This window comes from Oryzias melastigma, unplaced genomic scaffold (assembly GCF_002922805.2).
Source record: "Oryzias melastigma strain HK-1 unplaced genomic scaffold, ASM292280v2 sc00160, whole genome shotgun sequence".
Taxonomy (NCBI): domain Eukaryota; kingdom Metazoa; phylum Chordata; class Actinopteri; order Beloniformes; family Adrianichthyidae; genus Oryzias; species Oryzias melastigma.
The window spans coordinates 594,306-618,125 of NW_023416878.1; the positions used below are offsets into that span (position 1 = coordinate 594,306).

Below are 23,820 nucleotides of genomic sequence, written 5' to 3' on the forward strand. Positions count from 1 at the left end.
TTTTGTTATGTATTTTGTGATAAATTTGTGTCATTTTTCGGACAGAGAATCAAACAAATATCAAACAGCTACGAATCACGTGAATGTGTAAAATGAACATTTGAAATGTCAAAAAAAAAGTCCAAAATCATTTTCTGATGCTCTAAATATATTAAAAGTTAAGTTTTTTGTGTGTTTTAAAGATTATTTAAAAAAAAGAACAATACAATAAACAAAAAAGTATTTTTTTGTTGCATAAATTAAATATGCTCTTTTTATGATGCAAATATATTACATATACAATCTGTTTTCCATAAAAATAACTTTAGGTTCCATCTCCCAGCCTCTTTGTGTCTTATGAAAATATGATTTAAAGCTGAAATAAAACGAGTTTGGTCAGAAGATGAAATAAAAAACACAATTCAGACATTTGGTAGTAAAAATACTGTTGAGCTCTGAAGTAAATCTATAGTGATGGTTTGATTCTGATGGGAAAAAAGGAAATTATTCAAAAATATATATTTTCAGGTCATGATTTTAAGTGACTAAAGCATTTAAAAGGCACTGTGAAACATCTTCAGTTCTTTTGCTTTTAAATGTGTTTGGATATGCAGGGTCTTTTCAGAATAAAACAGTAGATCACAAAGCAGCCCTTTGACTTTCCTCTCTACAAGTTTCTGCTGCACAGGAAATCGCAGAGAATGACTTGGAAGTATGTTGGAAACGGTAGATTTCTGATCAAAATTTGACCTAAAATTAGGTATTTTTCTGGCTTGGAGATTAACATTGGAGTGTATGGACAGAGCATGTGGTCATGTGACCCTATTACTCAGGCAGTTTCTCACCACTAGGTGGCGTGTTACTCAAGTAAATCCATCTGAATTCATTAAAAGGGATCAGGTGTACGGCAGACAGGAAGGGACAAATGCCGGCACAGTGTGCATCGAGCAGTTGTGATGTCATCGACCCTGAACTCTCAGACGACAAGCCGACGCCCAGCTGGATGCAAACATGGAGGTGGAGCCAGGTCAGTTCACCAGGTGACCACTAGGGGTCAGATAGGTCATGAACATGTTTAACAGTATGGCTCCGAAAACATACTTCTAAAAATATATACACCTGTGAAAACTACTGGGGTGAACTTTTACAAACATAATTTTTGGTTTTATTTGAAGAAAAACAGAAAAGTGGGCATGTCCTTTTGATTGACAGCTGATTGGTTCATTCTCAGCCATACAGCAGCCTTAGTGGGCGTGTTCCAGCTGCTGACAGGTTTGTGTTTTGGTGGATTTTGGACAAATTTGGCTAAGATGGCAACAAAAAGGGGCGTGGCTTTTTGACAGACAGATGATTGGTTAATTGTCAGACATAAGCAGCCTTAGTGGGCGTGTTCCAGCGAGTGGTGAGTCTTCATTTTAGGCTTTATTCAGCTACTGATTTGCAATTTGATGGCAAATCTGCCCAAAAGGGGGCGTGGCTTTTGATTGACAGGTGACTTTTAAACCTGGCTTCGGATTTGCTATTTGATGACAAATCTTAAATAACTTTTGAACCCAGAGCTGCTCAGTTTTGTTAGTTTGAAATGCCCTGGTTCTAAGACTTCGTCTTTATCTTAAAGCAGAGATGAAAACCTGTCGTGAAAAGGGCTCAAAAGGAACAGGAAGTGACATCACCACGTTCAGTCCATCCACACATTCATAAAGAAGCGTTTCTGTTTTGAAAATGACGTCAAACAATCTTTGGTTGAAAGGAAATGAGAACTTAACAGTCTCTAAAGGAAATTCGATCCGATGGGGTCGGAGTTTCACCGACGGACTGAAGACTGGCGACGGTCCAACAGGTCAGAGGTGAGGACCGCCGAGTGTCAGAAGAACTCGGAGACTCTGCCCGGTTCTCTGAAGAGGAGAGGTTGCAGGTTAAAGTCCGTCATCCTTCGCCATGAAAGCGCTCAGGTGGAGCGCTCCGTACCTTTGCTCCGCCTCCGTGTGGTTGTTGTTGTTGGCGGTGTGCTGGCGGGTGTGGGCTTCAGAGTGCAGCATTTCCTCAGCTGGCAGCGGCGCTAAGCTGTCCTCCAGAGGAGCCCGCTCATCGTAGAAGAGCAGGCTGCGAGAGCGCACTGGAAACAGAGGAGGGCGCTGCATGTTCATTTGTAGCCACTTCTGTTCGAATTCTGAATCCAGACTCGTGTCGATCTTATTTAGAGCTGCTTTCATGAATTTAGAAACCTCTAAACGAGCGGTGTCAAACTCAATCACACAAGGGGCCAAAATCCAAAACACACCTTAGGTCACGGGACGAACAGGATAAACATTTATTGAACACTAAAACTGCATTAAAACTTTAAGAACATGACTTTATAACATAATTATGAACTTGATATGTAGCATTACCTGTGATAATGCTAGTGTGAATGCTGTAAGCTGAATTTGGCAGCTGAAGATGATAGTGCTGATAGATGCAGATGCTGAAATTCATGGCTAAGAATTCTGAAGCTGATAGCTGAAAACGCTGAAACTGATAGCTAAAAACGGTGAAATTGATAGCTAAGAATCCTGAAGCTGATAGCTGAAAACGGTGAAGCTGATAACTGAAAACGCTGAAACTGATAGCTAAAAACGGTGAAATTGATAGCTGAAAATGCTGAAACTGATAGCTGAAAAAGCTGATAGCTGAAAACGCTGAAATTGATAGCTGAAAACGCTGAAACTGATTGCTAAAAACGGTGAATTTGATAGCTGAAAATGCTGAAGCTGATAGCTGAAAACGCTGAAATTGATAGCTGAAAACGCTGATAGCTGAAAACGCTGAAACTGATAGCTAAAAACGGTGAAATTGATAGCTGAAAATCCTGAAGCTGATAGCTGAAAGCGTGAAATTGATAGCTGAAAATGCTGAAATTGATAGCTAAAAACGCCAAAGCTGATAATGAAAACGGTGAAATTGAAAGCTGAAAATGCTGAGGCTCATAGCTAAAAATGCTGAAGCTGATAGCTAAAACATCAAATTAGCCTAAAAAAACAAACAAACAAGAAACCTAGGTTAGCCAAGACAGCTACCATGTAAATATTAGCCTAACTCCAAAACAGCTTAAAAAAACTTTTAAAAAAGCCAAAATTAGCCAAAACAGCTAGCATGTAGCTGAAATATTAGCTAAATAAAAAAAGCCTAAAAAATCTTAGTAAATGCCAAAATACTCCACAAAGCTAGCAGAATGTCATTTTTTAAAAATGTAAAACTGTAACTTTTTAACATAATTATGAATAATAAAAATGCAGGAATATTATTCCAGAATAAATCAACTTAAACGTTAAATAACTTTCAATATTTTACTCTCCAAAAAAATATATTTTGTCAAAATTATACAAGTTAGAAATAAGAGTAAGATAACATCGGGTCATTAATAACAATAAAATAAAATGATCTGGAGGGCCGGATCCGGCCCCCGGGCCTTGACTTTGACACATGTGCTCTAAATAAGTCGTGCGGTCAGTTTTAGACGGCTGCAGACTATAAAGAGGGACGTCTAGAATGTCATGTCTGGTGCAGCCGGGGTTTCCCAGGGAGCTAAAATTAAAGCGGATTGAAGGAAACTTTGAAAAAAAAAAGCTTTTATTTTGAAGGAGGACATACCCTGACTGGTGGTGTAGAGGTCTGCGGATGGAGGAGGAGTGGAGGGGTGGGAGCCGGACGAGCTGTGGGACAGCAGGGAGAGGGGGGAGAGGCAGGGGGAGAAGGAGCCCAACACCAAGACGAAGCACAGCGCCACCATCTGGACGGAGGAAACAAACAGTTTCATGAAAAGAGTCCCAGCTTTTATTTTTGTGGCTTTTTATGCGAGATGAGAGGTTTTACCATGAGGCACGTCCCTGTTTGGGTGGAGGCGATCTTACAGGAGCGAGGGATGACTTTCCCTGAGATCAGGGACTGAAGCTTCTGCAGCTGCTGCAGCAGAGACCTGCAGACGGGACAACAACACCATTGGAGATAATGATCATTTATTCAGAAATGGACACAACAAACGCCCCTCAGAAACAATGGTCCTCGCGATCTGGTTTACAGAACTCCCTCTGCTCGTGGGTCTGGAGAGCAGGGCTCTGATGGTATGAGCTGCGACGACGCGCTGCCGCCACTGAGTGGAGACAGAGAATCGGGTTCTCTGATTCGGTTCTTGATCAAACTCTCATTCTGGAGACCAGAGGATGAAAAAAATCCTCTTCAGGAAAAGACCACATTGAGGGCAGACCACAGGGGTTTACAGCCAGCGGGAGCCATGCTGAAGACTCTTTTCTAAGCTACATTTTACCTTCTCTGATGATCCTCCAGAGACAACCTGAGCTGGTTTGCAGAGAAAAAGAACAAAATGACCACTAATCGCTACATTTGAGGCGTTTTCTGGGTTAAATTTAGTTTCCTCCTCTCAACTTTAGCCTTCTGACTCACCCCCCCAGCTTATTGTTCCTCTATGAGGTGGTTTGAACATATTTATCACGATGAAAGCTGCTGCTGGCTTAATGACAGGCCTCAGACCCTCTACCCCTCCACACCCGTCTAACCAGCGCCCCCCAGGATAATAGCAGATCATACTGTTATAATAACGGAGGAGATGACAGCGCTCCATCTCCATCCTGAAGCCTGATCCTCACCTGTTGGCCGTCTCCAGGTTTTCCACTTTTCTCCACAGGTCGCCGTTCTCCGACGTGTAGCTCTCCACCCTGAAGGAGGCAGACACTTCCTTAAACATCTCTGCTGCTTCACCAAAACAGGATTCCACTTTTCCAAACACAAGCATCTCTAAGTAAACAGGAAATGTTTGACCCGGTTTTTCTTAGAGGACGCTTTCATTCAGTAACAACTAAAATCTCCTCAAATATGTAATCTATGAGCACTATATAAATCTGAACTTATAAAATGAAAGGAAAGACAAAGAAAATTCTTCAACCGATTTGTGTCGTACTGCAATTTTAAATAAAGTTTATAAATACAAAAATTCAGATGAGAACAAAAGGATGGACAGGCTGCTTCCTGATGTTGATATCAGATGTTTTTTTTTATATTCAATCACTTAAAGATGCTCAACAGCTCCAGATTCTGATATCTAATCCATCCTGACCTCCTCATGACGTTTGTCATGAAAAGCTTTAATGTGGTGACCAGACAACCGCTAGGATGGAGTCCAGCGACCCCGTGACTGGTGCTGCCACAAACAATTATTTTAATAGTCGACTAGTCACAGATTATTTTTGCAGAGTAGTTGACTAATCGGGTCCAAAAAAATGGATGTAAAGCACACATCTTAACCATCATTAGCTTTAAACTAACTTAAAACTAGGTATATAGCATTACCTGTGATAATGCTAGTGTGAATGCTGTAAGCTGAATTTGGCCTCTAAAGATGCTAGTGCTGATAGATGAAGATGCTGAACTTGATAGCTAAAAACTATTAAGTTGATAGTTGAAAATGCTGAAGCTGATAGCCAGCTAAAATATTAGTTGAATACCAAATTAGGCAAAAAAAACTGAAAAAAGCTGAAAAAAGTTAGCCAAAACAGCTAGCATGTAGCTGAACTATTAGCTTAACTCCAAATTAGCCTAAAAAACAAAAAAAACATGAATTAGCCTCAGAGTGAAATAGCTTAAACGTAAGCTGAACATTATTGTTGCGTCTCATTCTTAAGAGGCTGCAGTGGACCCGGTTGGCCACCAGAGGGGCCAACTCTGTTCGTTATTGCATTAACCCGAAGATTTTCATTTTCCGGCACATTATCATCCACTTAGTCATTTTTAGTGACTAATATTTTTGCGCCAATAATATATATGAAATGTGAGTAAAATGTATGCTAATTTAAAGCATTTCCTTTACGTGCTTTTATTGAGAGAATGGACGCTACAAATGATAGCATTTTCAGGGGGGGACCCCCAAAAGGTCAAATTTAATTACTCATAAAATAACAGTTAAAAGTTTAAATTTTACATAAATTCCACTGAAATGTATTCTAATGAACAAAATAACAATTTTTAAAAAATGTTTTTTTTCTACAAACCTGCTGATGTTTGCATAGCTTTCCTCCAGACTCCGCGCGCCTTAAACTGCCACGTGATTGGCTGTAGTGATCACGTGATAAGGAAGTAAACCCTCCCAGGCAGAAATGTAACGTCTATATTTCTCCGATATTAAAAACAAACCGCAGGTTTCGCATAAGTGCAGACATTTCTAAAAAATATATAGAGTCCAAAGTTTATATTTCTGAGAAATGTTCTCTTTTATTTTTGATTTTTACAACGTATGTGTTCCCTGACCCCGCCTACTTTGTCGTCAACTTCCTGTGTGATTGTAGCAATAAAAGCATGGAAAGAATGTACTTCATCTTGGATTTATTAATACAGACTAAACATTTTTTGTTGGCAAATGTTTTCAAATGATTGAAAACTACTTTTGGAAGGCTAATTTTAAAATAGATTTTTTTAATTGTTTTCTTTTGATTCATTAAAGAAAGCCAGATTTGGCTCAGATTAAAGAGGCTTTTGTTTGTGTTAAACCTTCACTATTGGGATTTTTGTTACTTTGAGTGGTGAAAAGAATGTTAATCCATATTTTGATTTCAAATCCGCTCCATGTGTTCAGCAGGCTCCTGGAGTCAGGTCAAAGTAAAAAAAAAGAATAAAAAACGTTATTTTTTTTGCTCTTCATGAGTCTGGAGGGTCTAAAGGAGGTGACTGATGAGGATGAAATCTTCATTCAGTTATGGCGCTCAAACGTCCGTGACCACGCTGGCCTCCAGCTGCATCCCCAGCAGAGCCGTAATGTCATTCAGCTCCACAGCGAGGAAACCTCCGAACACAAGAGCTGGCCCTGAAGGCAGCATCTGCTGCCAGCTCCCCTTCAGCATTACACAACTGGATCTGCTGAAGGTGCATCCATCTTCTACAGCAAGCACAGAGTCTAAAAAAAGTCTAGAGAGGGGAAACCTCGCTGTGTAAAAGGATGCCCCCCCAGCAGTTTTAGAAGCTCCTCCCACAGACTCGACAAACCAAAAGATCTATGCAAGCCTTACTTTTTCTCCAGACACTCCACATACTCCTTCTTCTTCCTCCGACTTTCCTGAGCTGAGATCTGAACAAACACAAATGATTCGTCACCAAAAAGTAGCTTATTCTTTTAGCCAAAGATGATTTTTTAAAAAAGGTTTGCCTTGTTTTTAATCTTCCGCCGGACTCTCTTCAGCGCCTTCTCCTCGCTCTTGGTGAGGGGAAGCTTGTTGGGGACGGGGTAACCCTCTGCGACCAGCGTCCTCCTCTCCTCCTCTGTGAGCATGAGCGGCCCCGAGCCCTGCAGCTTCTGTCGAACCACACAGAAGCACAAACGCTTCGTTAGATCATTTCATCGCCAAAAAATGTGTATTATTACTTCGACCACCGCTGTTAAATCTCTTTGTGTCAGGAGTCAAAACTAATTTCCAAAATCGAAGTGATTCCAATTTTTTTCAATCCTCTCAATTAAATTAGCTTAAAATCAATTTTGAAATTCACACATTTAGACACATTTGTTTAGAAATACATTCATAATCTATATATGTTTTGAATTAATTTGATACAGTTCACATACTGTCAAATGTTTTAGTGAAATTATGAGATGGAGAAACTCCAACGATTGTTCCGCCTCTCTTTCAGGGTGTTTCAATTTGGCCACTAGGTGGCGAAGGCGGTATAGCATTACACTTTATTCCAGAAGAAGAAGAAATAATAGTCAAAAAACAGTGCTTTAGACCACAAATAATAGCTTTAAAAAATATTGCCTTAAAAGTATGTTTCAATTTAGGGATGACAAACTCAATCACACAGGGGGCCAAAATCCAAAACTCACCTTAGGTCGAACAGGATAAGCATTTATTAACACTCTAAAACGACATTTTTAAAACTTTAAAACCTTAACTTTTTAACATAATTCTGAACTAGATTTATAGCATTACCTGTGAGAATGCTAGTGTGAATGCTGTAAGAGGAATTTGGCCGGTGGAGATGCTGAAATTGTTAGTTAAAAACGCTGAAGCTGATAGCTGAAAATGCTAAAGCTGAAAATTAAAAAAAAACTTAAATTAGCCAAAACAGCTAGCATGTAAATATAAGCCAAACTCCAAAAAAAAAAAAAATCCTAAATTAGCTAAACTCTGAAAGCAGCTAGCATAAAGCTGAAATATTAGCTAAACTTCAATTTTTTTTAACTTTAACTTTTCAACATTGTTATGAATAATAAAAATGCAGGAATATTATTCAAGAATAAATCAACTTAAACCTTAAATAACTTTCAATATTTTACTCTCCATAAAAATATATTTGGTCAAAATTATACAAGTTAGAAATAAGTCCAAGATAACATCGGGTCATTAATAACAATAAAATAGAATTACCCGGAGGGCCGGATCCGGCCCCCGGGCCTCGACTTTGACACATGGTTTAGTTCGACCAAGCTTTAGCATTAGCCGTCCTATGGAAAATCCCATTACACGTTAGCATCAAGCTAGCACACTTCAGCTTTATGTGTTAGATGGATCTCTACTTTTATGAATCGATTATTGATCTATTAAGCTTGTATTGATTCAGATGGATTTTAGTCAAAACATTTCATAAATATAGGCAAAGGAAACTCAAAAATTCTCAGTTCGGACACTAGGAGAAGCTGCTGTGTCAAACAAGACAGCTTCTTCACAAACTAAACAGGAGTTCAGACGTCTAACAAGGAAATAAAATGATGCAGCTCAGCTAACTTTATTAATATATATATATTATTGAACAAAACCTCATTTACACCGTAGTACATTTACCCAAAAGCTTCATTTTATCAAATTTATTTGAAAACTTGGTTGCAAAGTTGTTCTGATGGGTACAAACTCTCAGAACTTTGACTAAAACATTTGACAAAAACTGGTTTGTAAAAACGTTGTCAAACATGTTCTAAATACCAGCATCATCAGGTAGTGAAGGCAGCAGGAAAAGTTCTTTCCAGACCAGAATCCCAGTGGACGAGGATTAAACACTTGGGATTATGGGTAAAAATGTGTTTTTTTTGGCCTAAAAAACAGATTTTTACTGCATTTTGTTGTAGAAATGTTTCAGCTTTTTCTAATCTTCCCTCCGTCAGAAGGACCGGGACCGTGACCCACTTATCGATGCGGTTCTGATGCTTCCCGACCCGACCTGAGACCTTTCTTCTCCCATGTCTCCACGGCATAAACAGGTCGGGCTGAATCATAGGAAGGCTGTTGATGGAAGCTGAGCGTTCTGATGTCTGGCAGAAAATTAAAGGACTCGTTTGAGGTGACTGAATTACAACCAACACCCACTCTGCCCACTTCAATCCGTCTGTTCCAGCCGCGTCATCATCGGCTCCGTTCTGCAGAGTCATGCTTAGAGCAGAAACCATCTGTTTCAGCCTTTAAATGCCACAAAAACGCACAAAAAGTGCATTTTGTTCTCAGGAAAACGTCAGGATTTGAACTTTTAGGATGAAGGAGGCAAAAAGGGGCGGGACTTCCTGTGGTTTCTGGCCTCACAGAGGCAGGAGGAGGAATGAGGAGGAGCAGGAACTCACATGTGGAGCTGTGAGGAGAGGCGAGGAGGAGATGGCCGAGGAGGGGGAGGACGAGGAGGAGGCTCGGCCTCCTGGTCTCTGTTGTGGTTGGGGCGACGACGGCAGCAGCGGGAGGTGTGGGGAGGAGGGCGGCAGCGAGCCGTCACTGTCGCCGTGGTTACTGCTGGGAGGGGTGGGCGGGAGCTGAAGGGCATCGTCTGGGGGGAAAAAGGTGGAATTTTCAGGTTTAAATGTGGACAAAAATGGAGATAAAAAGCAGAATCAATGTCACCTTTTGGAGATGATCGGACTTTGTAAGGACTACTTTTTCCTTTGGCTGACTTCAAGAGTCTGAAACCTTTAATTAAAAAGCTTTTAGGTCCAAGTCGCCCTGACATGAACCCACAAAAACTCGTCTGACCCTGAGAATGATTCCAAGGAGCTCATTTTTTCCTGCATAAATGAACCGTTTTTGTTCTGGTGTGTAGAAAATGAGCACTCTTTATTTAGTAGAAGATGAGTTTCCTAAGTTATTCACATTTTTAAATGTTTTTTTTTTCTGGACAGGCCTCAGAATCAGAGATTTTCTCTTAAAATTGATTTCAAAATGATCAAAACTAAGAAAAGTTTAGCTTTTATTTAACTAATATGCAGCTTATTATGCAGACGCCTGATCTTTAAAACAATTATAGTGGTCTTTAAGTTAAAATTATGCAGTTTTTCTATGCAAAATCTAAAAATCTGTGTCGTTTTAACTATGTCTAGGACAAGAAGAAGAAAAAAATACACTTCTGTGACCATTAAGACATTCATTCATAAAATGTGGCATTGCACTAAGCAATAACTAAATTATGATGTTTAATTAAAGTTTTCATTTTGACAACACTACATACCTGTTCTTTTCAAAATAAAAGGCCAAATTAAAACCATCAGCTGCATCAGATTTACTTAAGTTAAAAATGGAAAAAAAAAGTTTATGAATTATTATGAATTTGGTGTCTTCTTTACTAAACATAAAAAAATTGGATGGAAATATTTAATCTAATGTAATCCTATACATTAAGCAGACTAGCAACTAAACTTGTGCAGCAGAAGATCAGAATTAGCCTCACATTTATTCTCATAATGACAAAAAATAGCAACTTTTAATATAATTTTGTGCATTTTGGGGAGTGGTACAGCACACAATGCCTCTCAGTGTTACTTTACAAATCTAAGACCACCTGACTTGAAAAATCTAAGCATAATTTAAACATTTGACAAATAAAGCCATTTATAAAAATCCTTTACATTTTCCTTAAAGCTAAAGAGCCACATGTGACTCCGGAGCCTCAGGTTGCTGAGACCAGCTCTAGGGCATAGTTCTGAGTCAGAAATGACGTTTTAATCTCCGTTTTCTTTATATATCTCAGAAAAATGCCCCAAAAACATGCTAAAAGTAACATTTTCATCTTCGTTAGCCTTTGAAATTACTCAAAAAATGAACAAAACTAAGAACATGCTGCTTATTCTTGCAGATTTGGTCTTCAACCCGGTTTCAGGCGTGTGTGTGTTTAGGGTGCGTACCGCTGGGCAGGCTGAGATACTGTCCAAACTCTTTGGGTTCGTCCTTTATCGCGACCGGATTCACCTCGCCGCTGTCCTGTGGAGGCAAACGGGGAAACGTCAGCGTCGCCGTCCTCGGTCTGGTTTGGCTGCACGGATCCATGCACGGTTGCAGGCTAACCTTGCGTTTCCATGGCGACGGCCTGTGCGGAGGCGGGCTCAGTATGAGGGGCGGGCCTTCCGAGGGCTGGGCGTCTATCGTGTGAGCGCCGTCGTCTTCCTCCTGCTTGACCAGCATGGCCGACAGGTCCTGAGTGAAGTTCCACTCAAAGTCTGCAGAGAAGACAGAAGAGAACATGAATTTGGGTTTAAGGCGTTCAAAGGCCAGCTTCCTGCCGTCTCCAGCAAAAGGAGCGAGTCCCCAGGAGAACTGGAGCGAGCTCGCCGCTCATCCCTCCAGGGAGGCTCTGCTGTAGGTCTGCCAACCGGTAGCTGATAAATCCCACTTCCTGACAAGGCTGGTTATTACAGACGTCTGTCTCCAATGTCGGAGCTGGAGGAGGAAGAGGAGGTGAAGTGGGACCTGAGAGCTCCTCAGGTACCTGACGGTTCAGCCCATGAGTCACAGAGAGTATTTTTAGGGATTTGAGCGTCACAGAATCCAACTTTGGGACGGAGAAGATGTGAAGGAGGATCCGTTTGAAGGATCCTTCAGAGCCGAGTTGGTGTCCAGGTGATGCAGGAAACGAGCAGCATCTGCTTTGCATCAGGAGCCTTCACAGGCTGGCTCTGCAGAAGTATCTCATTAGGGGCAAAAAGGGTTTTTAGCTCTGCACTCAAAACGAGCAAGAAAAAGGTGAGTCCAGGTGCAGCGGCGGGATGAGAGTGCTTAGTGAAGAAAGCCTTTAAGACCGGAAGGACACTTTGATGTGTGTCGTGTTCGCCGTCAGTTAATCACTTCCTGGTCTCCTAGCAACATGGATACATGGTGCCGGCAGGTTTACAAGCCTTTTTTTTGTTAAGAGAGACGGGGCATGTAGCTCCGCCCATCACGCAGCACCTGAAGCTCAACGAGGTTTCTCAACGAGAACATTTATCCATTTAGGACTTTTTTGGGGCAAAACATATTTCAGTTATTTGTAATAAAAACCTAAAAGTTGTGACTTTTTACTTAAAAAGTTGACGACTTTTGTACGTTCTTCTTTTTTTACAAACTGGCGAAGCGAGATCTAAAGTTCTTTAGAAGATTCCGTCGGGTCAAAGACAAAGTCGAGTCGTGCCGCTGAAGCTGATGAAGGAATTATCTCGTTTCTATGAGGCGTCAGGATTCCAACTGCAGATATTAGGCTCAATTTGACAATCAGGCTCTTTCTGGAAGTTTTTCTTCTAAAAGTTTTTCTAAAAACCCGATCAAGAAACAGTAGTGACCATGAAAAGTGAAACACATTTCTGTAGTCATTTGACTGAATGAACACTGAAGGTTTGTGGAGGATCAGCAGCGTTTGACTCCCGTCATAATGTTGTGGTGTGGGGCCAGCGTTTACCTCTCCAGCATGTGATCTTTATCCAAAACGCCTCCTAATGAGGCCCGTCCTGCTGCTCCCGCAGCCTCGTTAAGGCCGGAGCCTCGTTAGGGCCGGAGCCTCGTTAGGGCCTTGATTGGAGACTTTCCTAATGAAAGCCAGAAGCTTCCATACGTCCTGCAGGACAAACTCCGAGCGCTTCAGTGTCTTCACCAAAGATGAATGATTCTTGATAGAATCCCAAATTCTTCATAAATCAAATGTTGCCCCCCCCCTGCTTTATGGGATGTTGTTAGTCAGAGCAGGTCTTCCTGTGTGGGTAAACTGCTGCATGTGCAGGTAAGAAAAGCTGTTAACGAGCGGGGCTCCGGGGCCGTGGTCCTGGGGGGGCTGCGTTTGATCTCAGCTGGGAACCCCCCGCATTAAAACAGTAGGTGGATCAGCCCAACGGGAGCGGCTGTAAAGAACGCCGCGTCCCTTTGAACGGATGAGGGCGACGGAGGAGAAACGACGTCGTCGTCAGATTTTCAGAGGCTAGAGGCTCAGAGCATTCAATATCTGTAATCATTCTCTATTAAAATGATTATTTATACGATGAGATTAAAGTTTTAAAAACTGTCATTCTGCAGCTTTTTGGACTATTTTGGCATTTACTAACATTTTTTTGGCTATTCTGGAGTTGAGCTAATATTTCTGCTACATGCTAGCTATTTTGGCTAATTTTGACTTTTTTCCGATTTTAGGATATATTGGAGTTTAGTTAATATTTCAGATACATGCTAGCGGTTTGGATGATTTAGACAGTTTTTGTTTTTTAAGCTATTTTGAAGTTTAGCTATCTTTTCAGCTACATACTAGCTTAGTACTAGTTTTTGGGTGTTGCTTTGTTTAACGTAGAACGTCAATTCAAAAGGAATAAAAGCCCAAAACTTACATAGGAACATGTTTAAACGAAATGTGCATATGTGCGTTTATGTAGACTTTTATCGGAAGTGGCCACTTAAATGCACATTTCCGAGCCCGGTGTGAACTTAACATACGAAGTGCAACCAAAAGTCGTATTTGTTACCGTTCAAGCTTTGCACTCAATAAATGACGCCACCAGGAGGTGTGGCCAATTTAACAAAGAACTTCTTGTTCTTTTCTGTGGTTAACCCATTAACTCCAGTGTGAGTTTTCAACCGTTAACACAAAAATTCCAGTAGAATCTGAAGGAGTCTTCATAAGATTTTGCGTTTATGTGTCACCGGCGATGCATCAGGTGCATTTTTGAGTCGTTCTTTCTTTAAATTGCTTCTTAAAACATAGAAATTACGCCGGTCCATCCACTCAATGACAAATAGGTCTCGAAATTTATCCTCAAGGGTTCGATTTTCTCTTTCAGATCGGACTTGAAAAGTCAAAAAACAATTATTTTGGAGATCCATCCTTGTAAAAAAGTCGTTGGTTGACCTTTAATTGGTGTGAGTCATACGTCGCTGTCCAATTATGCTCAGAGAGACCCAGAAAGCCCTTCACCGGGAGCCGAACGGGCTCCGGAAAAGGTCAACAACTTCCAATATCTGCAGGTGTCTAATTAACCATCCAGACAAACATGTAAACAGTTTGGGGGGGGGGGGGCCTCGCTGAGGGACCCCAGCAGCAGCAGCAGAGAACACAAAAGCAAAAACCTGCATTAACTCCCTTTAGAGCTGGGGTGTCAAACTCAATCACACAAGGGCCCAAATCCAAAACCTTAGGTCGCGGGCCGGACAGGATAAACATTTATTGAACACTCTAAAAGTACATTTTACTTTAACTTTGTAACATAATCATGAACTAGATAAGTCGTATTACCGGCAATAATCTGAAGATGCTAATGCTGATAGCTGAAGATGCTAAAATTGATAGCTAAGAACACTGAAGCTTATAGGCAGCTAAAATATTAGCTAAAGGCCAAAATAGCCTAAAAAACTAAAATAAATAAATTAAAATAAACTTCGGTTAGCCAAACAGCTAGCATGTAACTGAAAAAAATAGCCTAAAAAACTTTAAAAAGTCTAAGTTAGCCAAAATAGCTAGCATGCAGCTGAAATATTAGCTAAACTCCAAAATGCCCTAAAAAAAACAACAAAAAAAATGCATAATTTACCCAAAATAGCTAGCATATAAATATTAGCTCAACTCCAAAACAACCTAAATCACAAAAAAAGCCTAAATTAGCCAAAACAGTATCTGAAATATTAGCTAAACTCCAAAATAGCCTGATAAATCTCAGTAAATACCAAAATTGTCCAAAAAAAACTATCAGGATGCCAATTTTTAAAACTTAAAACTGTAACTTTTTAACATAATTCTGAATAATAAAAATGCAGGAATATTATTCCAGAATAAATCAACTTAAACCTTAAATAACTTTCAATATTTTACTCTCCATAAAAATATATTTTGTCAAAATTATGCAAGTTAGAAATGAGCGATAACATCGGGCTGTTAATAACAATAAAATCAAATGATCTGGAGGGCCGCATCCGGCCCCCGGGCCGTGACTTTGACACGTGTCTTAGAGGATGAATGTCCCAGGGAGGACGGTCTAATCAGTCACTTTTATGAGCAGCAAAGCTGAATTTAAGAAGATGAAGACGATCCAGAATAAACACAGTCAGGTCTTCTGCCGCTCTTCTCCTAAGAATTTGAGCTATTACAAGTGAAAACACAAGTCTGATTGGAGTTAGCCCTCCAGGCGTGTGCGGATTTGCTTTTGTGCAGCAATCTGAGGTAACCCAGAGGTCATTGAGGTCGTTTCAATGGGACAGGAATGAAAATAAGTGCTTTAAAATGGACTTTCAGCTGTAGCTGACGCTATATTTAGTCAAAAGTTGATCTAAAATAATGTTTTTTGCACATAATAGCTGTTTTGAGGAAAGTTTGTGTTTGAAAAACACAGACAGAAAGCAGGAGAGATAAGTGAACCGAACGGAGGAAAGACAGAGTTTCCGCTGGCTCCGGCTGAGGCTGCAGACCTAAAACCATATGCTCGTCACACCAGCATTGTGTGGGTCTTTGTGTGTGTGCGTGTGTTCGGGGGGGCAGGGCCTAGCTGGAGGAGCGCTGCTCAGGCAGCAGGATCCCCGGGACAAACGGAGAGGCGGTCGGACGCAGGGAGGATGAGCGCGAGGCTTCCCGCCGGAGTCGGACGAAGCTCCAGCCTTAAGAAGCGAGAAAGGAGGAAAAGATTGGTGACCCACCAGGCTCTTGGTCCATTTTGATTGACAGGGCCGGGCTCTGGGGGGCAGAGTCTCCGCTCAAAGAGTAGCTGTGCTCTGCTTGAATATCTGCGTGATTAGAAAGTGTTTCTCAGAAGGATGGAAACAGTGATGAAGTTTCTGAACTCACAGCTCTTTTTTTTTTAGCCTTTTATCTGTACAACCTTTATTGACAAGTCCACCTCGACGAGGTGTGGCGAGGCTTTACAAAAACCCAAAGGCTTTTATCCTCCTCTCCTGTCATGTTTCTGTCTCTGTGACCATGGCAACACCTGACAGGCGCTCGGATGTGAAGTGATGGGCGGGGAAGGATGACGGCAGCAGCAGCACGCCTGCAGGACGCCGTCCTCACATGCTTTAACCTTCAGCTATAGACCTCCGGCGCCTCACCTGGGCTGCTGTCCATGTCCAGGTGTAGGAAGGAGGGTCTGTCTGCCAGCAGGGGGCGCTCTAATAGATGGTCGTCGAAGAAGCTGTTGAATAACTCGCTGCTGAAGTCGTCCATCTGCTCCCCTGAAAAAGGCTGCAGACACAAACAGAGATGACCGTTTGGAGAGCGTCGGCAGAACCCTGGAAACTACAGAGATAAATGTTTACAACTCCTGCAAACTTAGGATAAATATCAGGGGGTTTCGAAATGTCATGGAGGGATGAATCACCATGGCAACGTGCTGGGATTCTGTCTCGCTACAGAGGAGATTGGGTTACAAGATAAGAATCGCACATGCAAAAGAGCCGCCGAAGGCAAATGTTTGATTAAATGACTTGAAAATTCAAGGAAAAGTTGAATTTGGCTTAAAAAAGATGAAAAACTGTAACGTCCGATCACCAAAAGGTAGAAAATAACAGGGTGTTGTTTTCTGTGACTAAACAAGAACCAATTACAACATCCAGAAAATGCACCCCATAATTTCTCCCAGCTTAAGGGACGGTTTCAGGGCAGAACAGAGCGTTAGCGACGAGCTGTAACCGTCGGCAGACCTCAGGAGCACAAAGGTGAATCTCAAAGAGCGTGATTAGTGCGGCTGAAACCGCAGGAGAAACAAAGGATTATGGGAGGAGAAGAAGAGGGATTAATGCAGGAAGTGGCGTCCGATGACCCTCGCCATCATCAGGAGCCCTGCTGCCTCCCCCGGCACAAAGGCATTAACTTATGAGCAAAGATGGATGAAAGTGTTACCCATAGTAACCATGGTGATGTCAGAGGTGGATGTTCTCATGTCCTTAGCAACCCACGTTCAGATCCGTCACACCTTTGTTGGTAACATATCGGCTGTCCAAATACCCTCACTTCCCCCTTAAAGACTAAATAGAGGGGGACTTTTCAGTCACCTGGATTTTGACAAAATTATGACACATGCTAACTACAAAGAAGTTGGTTATTCATCTGCAAATATGATGTCACTCGTTTGCCAAAGTAAAAATTGAATAAATACGACAAATGCTAACAACATTTTTTTGTTTTTGTAATCAGCAAATATAAAGTCACCCATTTATCAAAGTAAAAATTAAATGATTACGACTCATGCTAACTACATTTTGTTTTTGTGAGCGGCATATATGATGTCACCTGTTTGCGGAAGCAAAAATTACATCAATATATTTCTGTTGTTTGATGGACGTGATGTCATAATGTGATGGGCGGAGTCATGTTTTCCTCCCATCTTCAAAGCCCACACAACATCACCCGTAGGGATGTTTGTTAACATTTTCTTTCATTTTCTGGTCTTAACCATTGACTGTATGACAGAACTGGACTGAGTGAGTGTGATGTCATCCATAGGAAATGGTTTACTGCCAGCTCCAACCGCATTGACTCAATTCAGTCGCCGCTTCTTCGCAATACGACGCCGCCATGTTGGAACCAGATGTCATCAGTGAGGAGTGATTGGTCTGAGTTGATCTGAGTTTCCATGACAACCACTCTCACCAATCAGGAGTGAGCTTGTTAGAAGGCCACGCCCCCATCAGTTGAAAGTGGGTGGGGGTCAGCAGGCTCCGCCTACTTTTATTGAGGCATCTGATTAGTCAGTTTATAATTTGAATAACTTGAACAATGAAAAAAAAAAGATTGTGAAAAAGAAGAATGTTTAAAAAATGTATTAGAGCGAGAATGTTTTTTCTGACCAACATGATGTCTAATAGTAGTCTATTTCTCTATAGAAGTCGATGAGATTTTGGCTTCTTGGAGACAGCGACTACTTCCTGTTTGGAGTCACTCAGTCCAGTTTTCATAGACAGTCAACAGTAATAACTACTCAAAAGTAAAGTGACAAAACAGACAAAAAAATGAATAACAATTTAAAATAATTATTAAAAATGCTGGGGAAGCTAAAATAAATGATGTATGTTTTTTTTTCTTTCAATGGGAGCAGAAATGATTTTCATTTATCTCTCCGAGCCAGAACCAGGGCCGTGTTAGCGGCACCAAGAGTCAATCAATAGGAAACAGCATCAACAGATTAATCCTCAGTGTCGGCGAGTGAGTCACTGCGCTACGATATTATTGTGGAGCTGCAGTCTCCTGGTTCACACACACAGCATGAGTCACTGGGGTCCTGAGCGAACACGCTGAAGCAGAGCGCACACACATGTGGAGCCCAAATCCACTCCGCTTCAAGTCCTTCAACAAGTCCAGTCAGGGAAACTTTAATCAGCAACAAGAGTAAAAATGACTATTCCTGAAAATAACCCTCATTATCTGAGAATAGAAAGGAGTGACAGATGATCACATCAAGAAAGCAACACGACTGAAATAAAAATAACCCATTTTTGTATTTTTTCAGCAGATTCCTGGTCAGTGCAAACTCTTCATGGTTTCAGAAGCAGCTTGGAGGTAAATGTAGCTTCATGCTGAGTCTTGTTTGAGTATCATGAAGAACTCTGTGGTCTGATGGAAGAGCGTCTGCCCTGAGTCTGGGGAGAAAGTGGGTTCAAATCCACGGTTGGGTCCTACCAAAAAATAGGGGGGGTGAAAGCTTTCCTGATGACATTCAGGTTCCATTCATTCATCCATTTCCTAAAACTCCTTGTAAGGGTCATTTTAAGCTTTTTGAAATGATTTCTATAAACTAAATACTATTCTGGTAACTCGTTGTTTGAAGGAGTGACCACTAAAAGGTACAAACCCATTGTTTCATGTTGATGTCATTCATAGATGATCAAATAAAAAAATAAAATAAAATAAAGACAGCTAATTGTGAAAATTTGTGTCATCCTACTTAAAAGGTTATAAATAAAACAAAAAACAAAGACGAGCCTCTACACTGCTTAATGCACAACTGTCAAAGTAAAGGCCCGGGGGCCGGATCCGGCCCTCCAGATCATTTTATTTTATTGTTTTTAATGACCCGATGTTATCTTGGACTTATTTTTAACTAGTAAAATTTTGACAAAATATATTTTTATGTAGAGGAAAACATTTAAAGTTATTTAAGGTTTAAGTTGATTTATTCTGGAATAATATTCCTGCCTTTTAATTATTCATAATTATGTTAAAAAGTTTTAAAGTTTAAAAATTGACATTCTGGTAGCATTTTGGACTATTTAGGTATTTATTAAGATTTTAAAGGCTGTTTTCGAGTTAAGCTAAACTTTCAGCTAAATGCTAGCTGTTTTGGCTAATTCCGGCTCTTTAAGTTGTTTTGGAGTTAGCCTAATATTTACAAGCAAGTTATTTCGACTCATTTAGCCATTTTTTCTTAGTTTTTTTAAGCTGTTTGGAGTTGAGCTAATATTTTAGCTAGATGCTAAATTGTCCTTTTTTGAAACTTTTGAAAGTACGCTGTTTTGGAGTTTGGCGAATGTCTACACGCTAGTGGTTTTGGCTAATTTAGGATTTTTTTTTTTTCAAGTTTTTATTGTATTTTGGAGTTTAGCTAATATTTTAGCTACATGCTAGCTGTTTTGCCTAACCTGATTGTTTTATTGTTTTTTTATGCTAATTTGGCATTTAGCAAAAATTGTATTCGGTTATCAGCTATCAGCTTCTGTGATTTTAGCGATAAATTTCAGCATTTTTAGCTATCAATTTAGGCATCTACAACGGCCAAATTCAGCTTCCACCATTCACACTAGCATTATTACAGGTAATGCTATATATCTAGTTCCTAATCATGTTAAAAAGTTCTGTTTTAAAGTTTTAAAAATGTAGTTTTGGTGTGTTCAATAAATGTTTATCCCGTTCATCCCACAACCTAAGGTGTGTTTTGGATTTTGGCCCCTTGTGTGATTGAGTTTGACCCCCCTGGCTTAAGGCCTTTTGGGGTCCCATTGTTCTGGAGAACCAGCCGAGCTACAGTCGGATGAAGGTTCACTGGTCCATAAAGGCCACACAACCACACATTTACAACTAGAAACAATACAGATCTATTGACCAATATTCCAGACTTAATTTCCCCGAAAACCCACGGATGCATGAGGAGAACATGCTAACTCCACAGAGAAAGGACCAATCCAGGATTTGAACCTTCAAACAGAGTCATCTTCATCAGTGGAGAATAAACTGCATCCACTGCTGTCTGCTGTAAGAGTCCTTTGGGAACAAGAAACAACTCTTTTGTCTTTTGGAGCGTCTGCCAAAGCCATTTTCCTGAACCCTTTCTCTGAACTCCTGCGTCCACAGGTCTAAAGCAGAGATCGTGACTGCAGTAAAGGTAGAGCGGCTGTCAGTGGGAAAGCTGAAGCGGAAACGCATTCATGCGGTGTTATACACGTACACGTTATACAGAAAACAACCACAGCTGAAGGCCTTCAGTCAGCGACGCTTTTCGACTGCTGGCAGACCAGGTGGACGTCAGAAGGTTTAGGACGCCCCGAGGAACCTGCAGGAACACTGAAACCCTTTTGGGTGTTGTTAGAGGCTGTGTTTGGGAAACCTGTGGGTCCCGCTGCTGATTAAAACCATCTGACGCTCACGGCTCCTGTCATTAACACAGCAGTCCTGCCCTGACGATAAAAGAAATAGAACAAAAAGGCCTTTTTCTTAAATGTTTTAATGAGGGCAATTGCCTCTTATAATAAGAAAATAAACATTTTTTTTTAGAATGCAGATGATCTGAAATAACAATATGTTGCTTATAAAATGTAATAACAAACCACATGATCCATGCAGACAGTGTGTTGTTGTCCCGCTAATCCATTTTCTGACAAAAAGGTCAAGTCCTGTTTTCCCACAGCTGATGCTGATCTGCTTCCTCGACTGATATTTGGCTGTGGTGTGAGTTACAGCAGACATTTCACCTCTAAATGTCTGGCCTGTGATTGTTCACTTATCTTGCTGTGGGGATTTGGTGGCACAGGAACCACGCAGGACAAAAGAACAGGTAAGAGTCAGTCTCTGGAGGTCTGTCTCTGCGTTGGAGTTTGACCAGGAGTGTCAAACTCAACCACACAGGGGGCGAAATCCAGAACACACCTGAGGTCGAACAGGATAAACATTTATGGAACACTCTAAAACTACATTCTTAAAACTGTAACTGTTTAACATAATTGTGAACTAGATATATAACATTACCTGTGATAATGCTAGTGTGAATGCTGTAAGCTGAATTTAACCACTGAAGATGCTGAAATTGATAGCTAAAAACACTGAAGCTGATGCTATAGCTGATAGCCAGCTAAAATATTAGCTTTATGCCAAAATTACCTAAAAAACTAAAATAAAAACTTAGGTTAGCCAAAACAGCTAGCATGTAGCTAAAAAAATAGCTAAACTTTAAAATAGCCTAAAAAACTGGAAAAAGTATAAATTAGTCAACATAGCTTGCGTGTAAATATTAGCCAAACTCCGAAACAGCCTAAAAACGTTTTAAAAATCCTAAATTAGCCAAAATAGCTAGCATGTCGCTGAAATATTAGCTAAACTCCAAACAGCCATAAGACATTTAAAAAAGCTTAAATTACCCAAAATAGATAGCATGTGGATGAAATATTAGCTAAAATCTAAAATACCCTAAAAAAATGGAAAAAAGCCTAAATTAGCCAAAACAGCTAGCATTTAAAAATTAGCCTAGCTCCGAAACAAATTAGGCAAAACTGCTAGCATGTGGGTGAAATATCAGCTAAACTCCAAAAAAGCCTAAAAAATCTTAGTAAATACCAAAATAGTCTAAAAAGCTACATATTTTGACAATTTTTAAAACTTTAAACTGTAACTTTTTAATATAATTATGAATAGTAAAAAGGCAGGAATATTATTCCAGAATAAATCAACTTAAACCTTAAATAACTTTCAATATTTTAGTCTCTATAAAAAATATCTTGTCAAAATTATACAAGTTAGAAATGAGGTCAAGATACATCAGATCATTAATAACAATAAAATAAAATGATCTGAAGGGCCGGATAGAATTACTCGGAGGGCAGGATCCGGCCCCCGGGCCTTGACTTTGACATGTGGTTTAAGCGCTGGATGTGAAGCTGTAGCCTTTCGTGATGTCGTGATGTTATGATGTCGTGATGTCATGATGTCATGATGTCATCATGACATCATGACATCATGACATCATGACATTGGAATGAGGATGCAGTAATTTGACATCCTTGTGAGTTTGCAGTGATGGAGAAGACAAAGAACTGTTTTGTGGCTGGACTTAACCAGCAACGTTCTGGTTTCGACTAAATATTTTATCTTCTTTAAAAAAGATGTATCACTTAATGGAAATAAGTTCTTCTTATCATTTGGTTGCAGCAGTGAAGTGATACACATCTCTGTGCACTTCCTGTCTGTCTGGAAATGATGTTTCACCTTTTGCTACATCACTTCTACATTTTCTTTAATCTCTCTTTTCTTCCACCTTCTTTATTCTCTGGATGAACTTTGAAGCGATTCACTAATAATCCTAAATGTACACAAGTGCGCTTGTCGTGTTGCGACAGGATTAGGTGGCGATCGCGCTATAGCATTACACCTTAATCCAGATGAAGAAAATATGAGCAAAAAACAATGTTTTAGACCACAAATGGCTACTTTAAAAATATGTATTTAAAAGAGTTTAGAAAATTCATATAAAGATGTTCATTCAGTCAGCGATGTTGGTCGTCTGAGCGTTAGCATTAGCCGTCCTATGGGAAATCCCATTATACGTTAGCCTCAAGCTAACAGACTTTAGCTTTATTTGTTAGATCTATCTCTTCTTTAAAAGCACAAGATTTGTTTAATGTAATTAATTTATTACATTTTCTGGCAAAATTCTACAAACATAAATGTAAATATCACAATAAAGCACCATACTTCCCATAATTCATTAAAGATGTACATTTTTATGTAAAATCAATATCATCTTCCACCAACAAATCTGTAATATTCTGCAAATATTTATTTAATCAACTCCTCTGGTTATTTACTATTATTTCTGCATTACACATTGATTGTATAAGAAGGTCATGAATGCAAATCCAAATTTCTCCAAGGCTAAAATAAAACTATGCAGCTCCTTCAAGGTTTTGACCAGTAGAAAACGAGCCCAAAAGGCTCTTTTACTGTTAAAGGTTGCCGATACCTGCACTAACCAAAAACCTGCAGGAGACTCTGCAAGCCTTTCATCTTTTTACTCATTGGTGGACTGCATGCTGCCACCTACAGTACAGGAGGTATAAAGGTATTCGTCTCAGGCCCCTACCATTACACTCACTGTCCATGCACACACTGGAAATGATTTCTAAAATCAAAAATCTCATTTTTATTCTCTAATATAAGCAGAACTTTCATTTTGCTGACGATAAAATTATGTTTAAGTCACTTTAATAGTACTTATTTTTAATAAGTAAATATAATGATATGGTCAAACACAGTCGTAGTTTAGTGTTGTTTTTTTTTTTTTAATGGAATTTCTGATAAAAATGATGAAAATAAAGCGCAGGGATCATATCGCTGAGCTGTGATGACAAAGTGAGCGTTTGGCTGGATTTGGCTTTCTGTGGCGGCGGCGGTTTGGCTGAGCGTAACTCCCTCTGACACACA

General features: G+C 40.2%; 1 protein-coding gene across 2 annotated transcripts in view; it reads right to left on the reverse strand.

The window, feature by feature from the left end:
* The window catches only part of creb3l1 (cAMP responsive element binding protein 3-like 1), a 26,260-nt gene continuing 2,440 nt past the window's right edge, over window positions 1–23,820 (reverse strand). Inside the window, exons 2-13 of one of the 2 annotated variants that reach the window (XM_024260939.2) lie at window positions 16,248–16,380; window positions 15,840–15,926; window positions 11,271–11,422; window positions 11,111–11,186; window positions 9,566–9,762; window positions 7,169–7,315; window positions 7,032–7,090; window positions 4,623–4,691; window positions 3,832–3,934; window positions 3,610–3,748; window positions 1,948–2,095; window positions 1–1,874 (exon numbers count right to left, since the gene is read on the reverse strand). In XM_024260939.2, the coding sequence (XP_024116707.1) occupies window positions 1,844–1,874; window positions 1,948–2,095; window positions 3,610–3,748; window positions 3,832–3,934; window positions 4,623–4,691; window positions 7,032–7,090; window positions 7,169–7,315; window positions 9,566–9,762; window positions 11,111–11,186; window positions 11,271–11,422; window positions 15,840–15,926; window positions 16,248–16,380 (1,341 nt within the window). In that variant the 3' untranslated portion in view covers window positions 1–1,843. The remainder of the gene's footprint in view (window positions 1,875–1,947; window positions 2,096–3,609; window positions 3,749–3,831; window positions 3,935–4,622; window positions 4,692–7,031; window positions 7,091–7,168; window positions 7,316–9,565; window positions 9,763–11,110; window positions 11,187–11,270; window positions 11,423–15,839; window positions 15,927–16,247; window positions 16,381–23,820) is intronic. The other variant, XM_024260940.2, reaches the window with a different exon arrangement.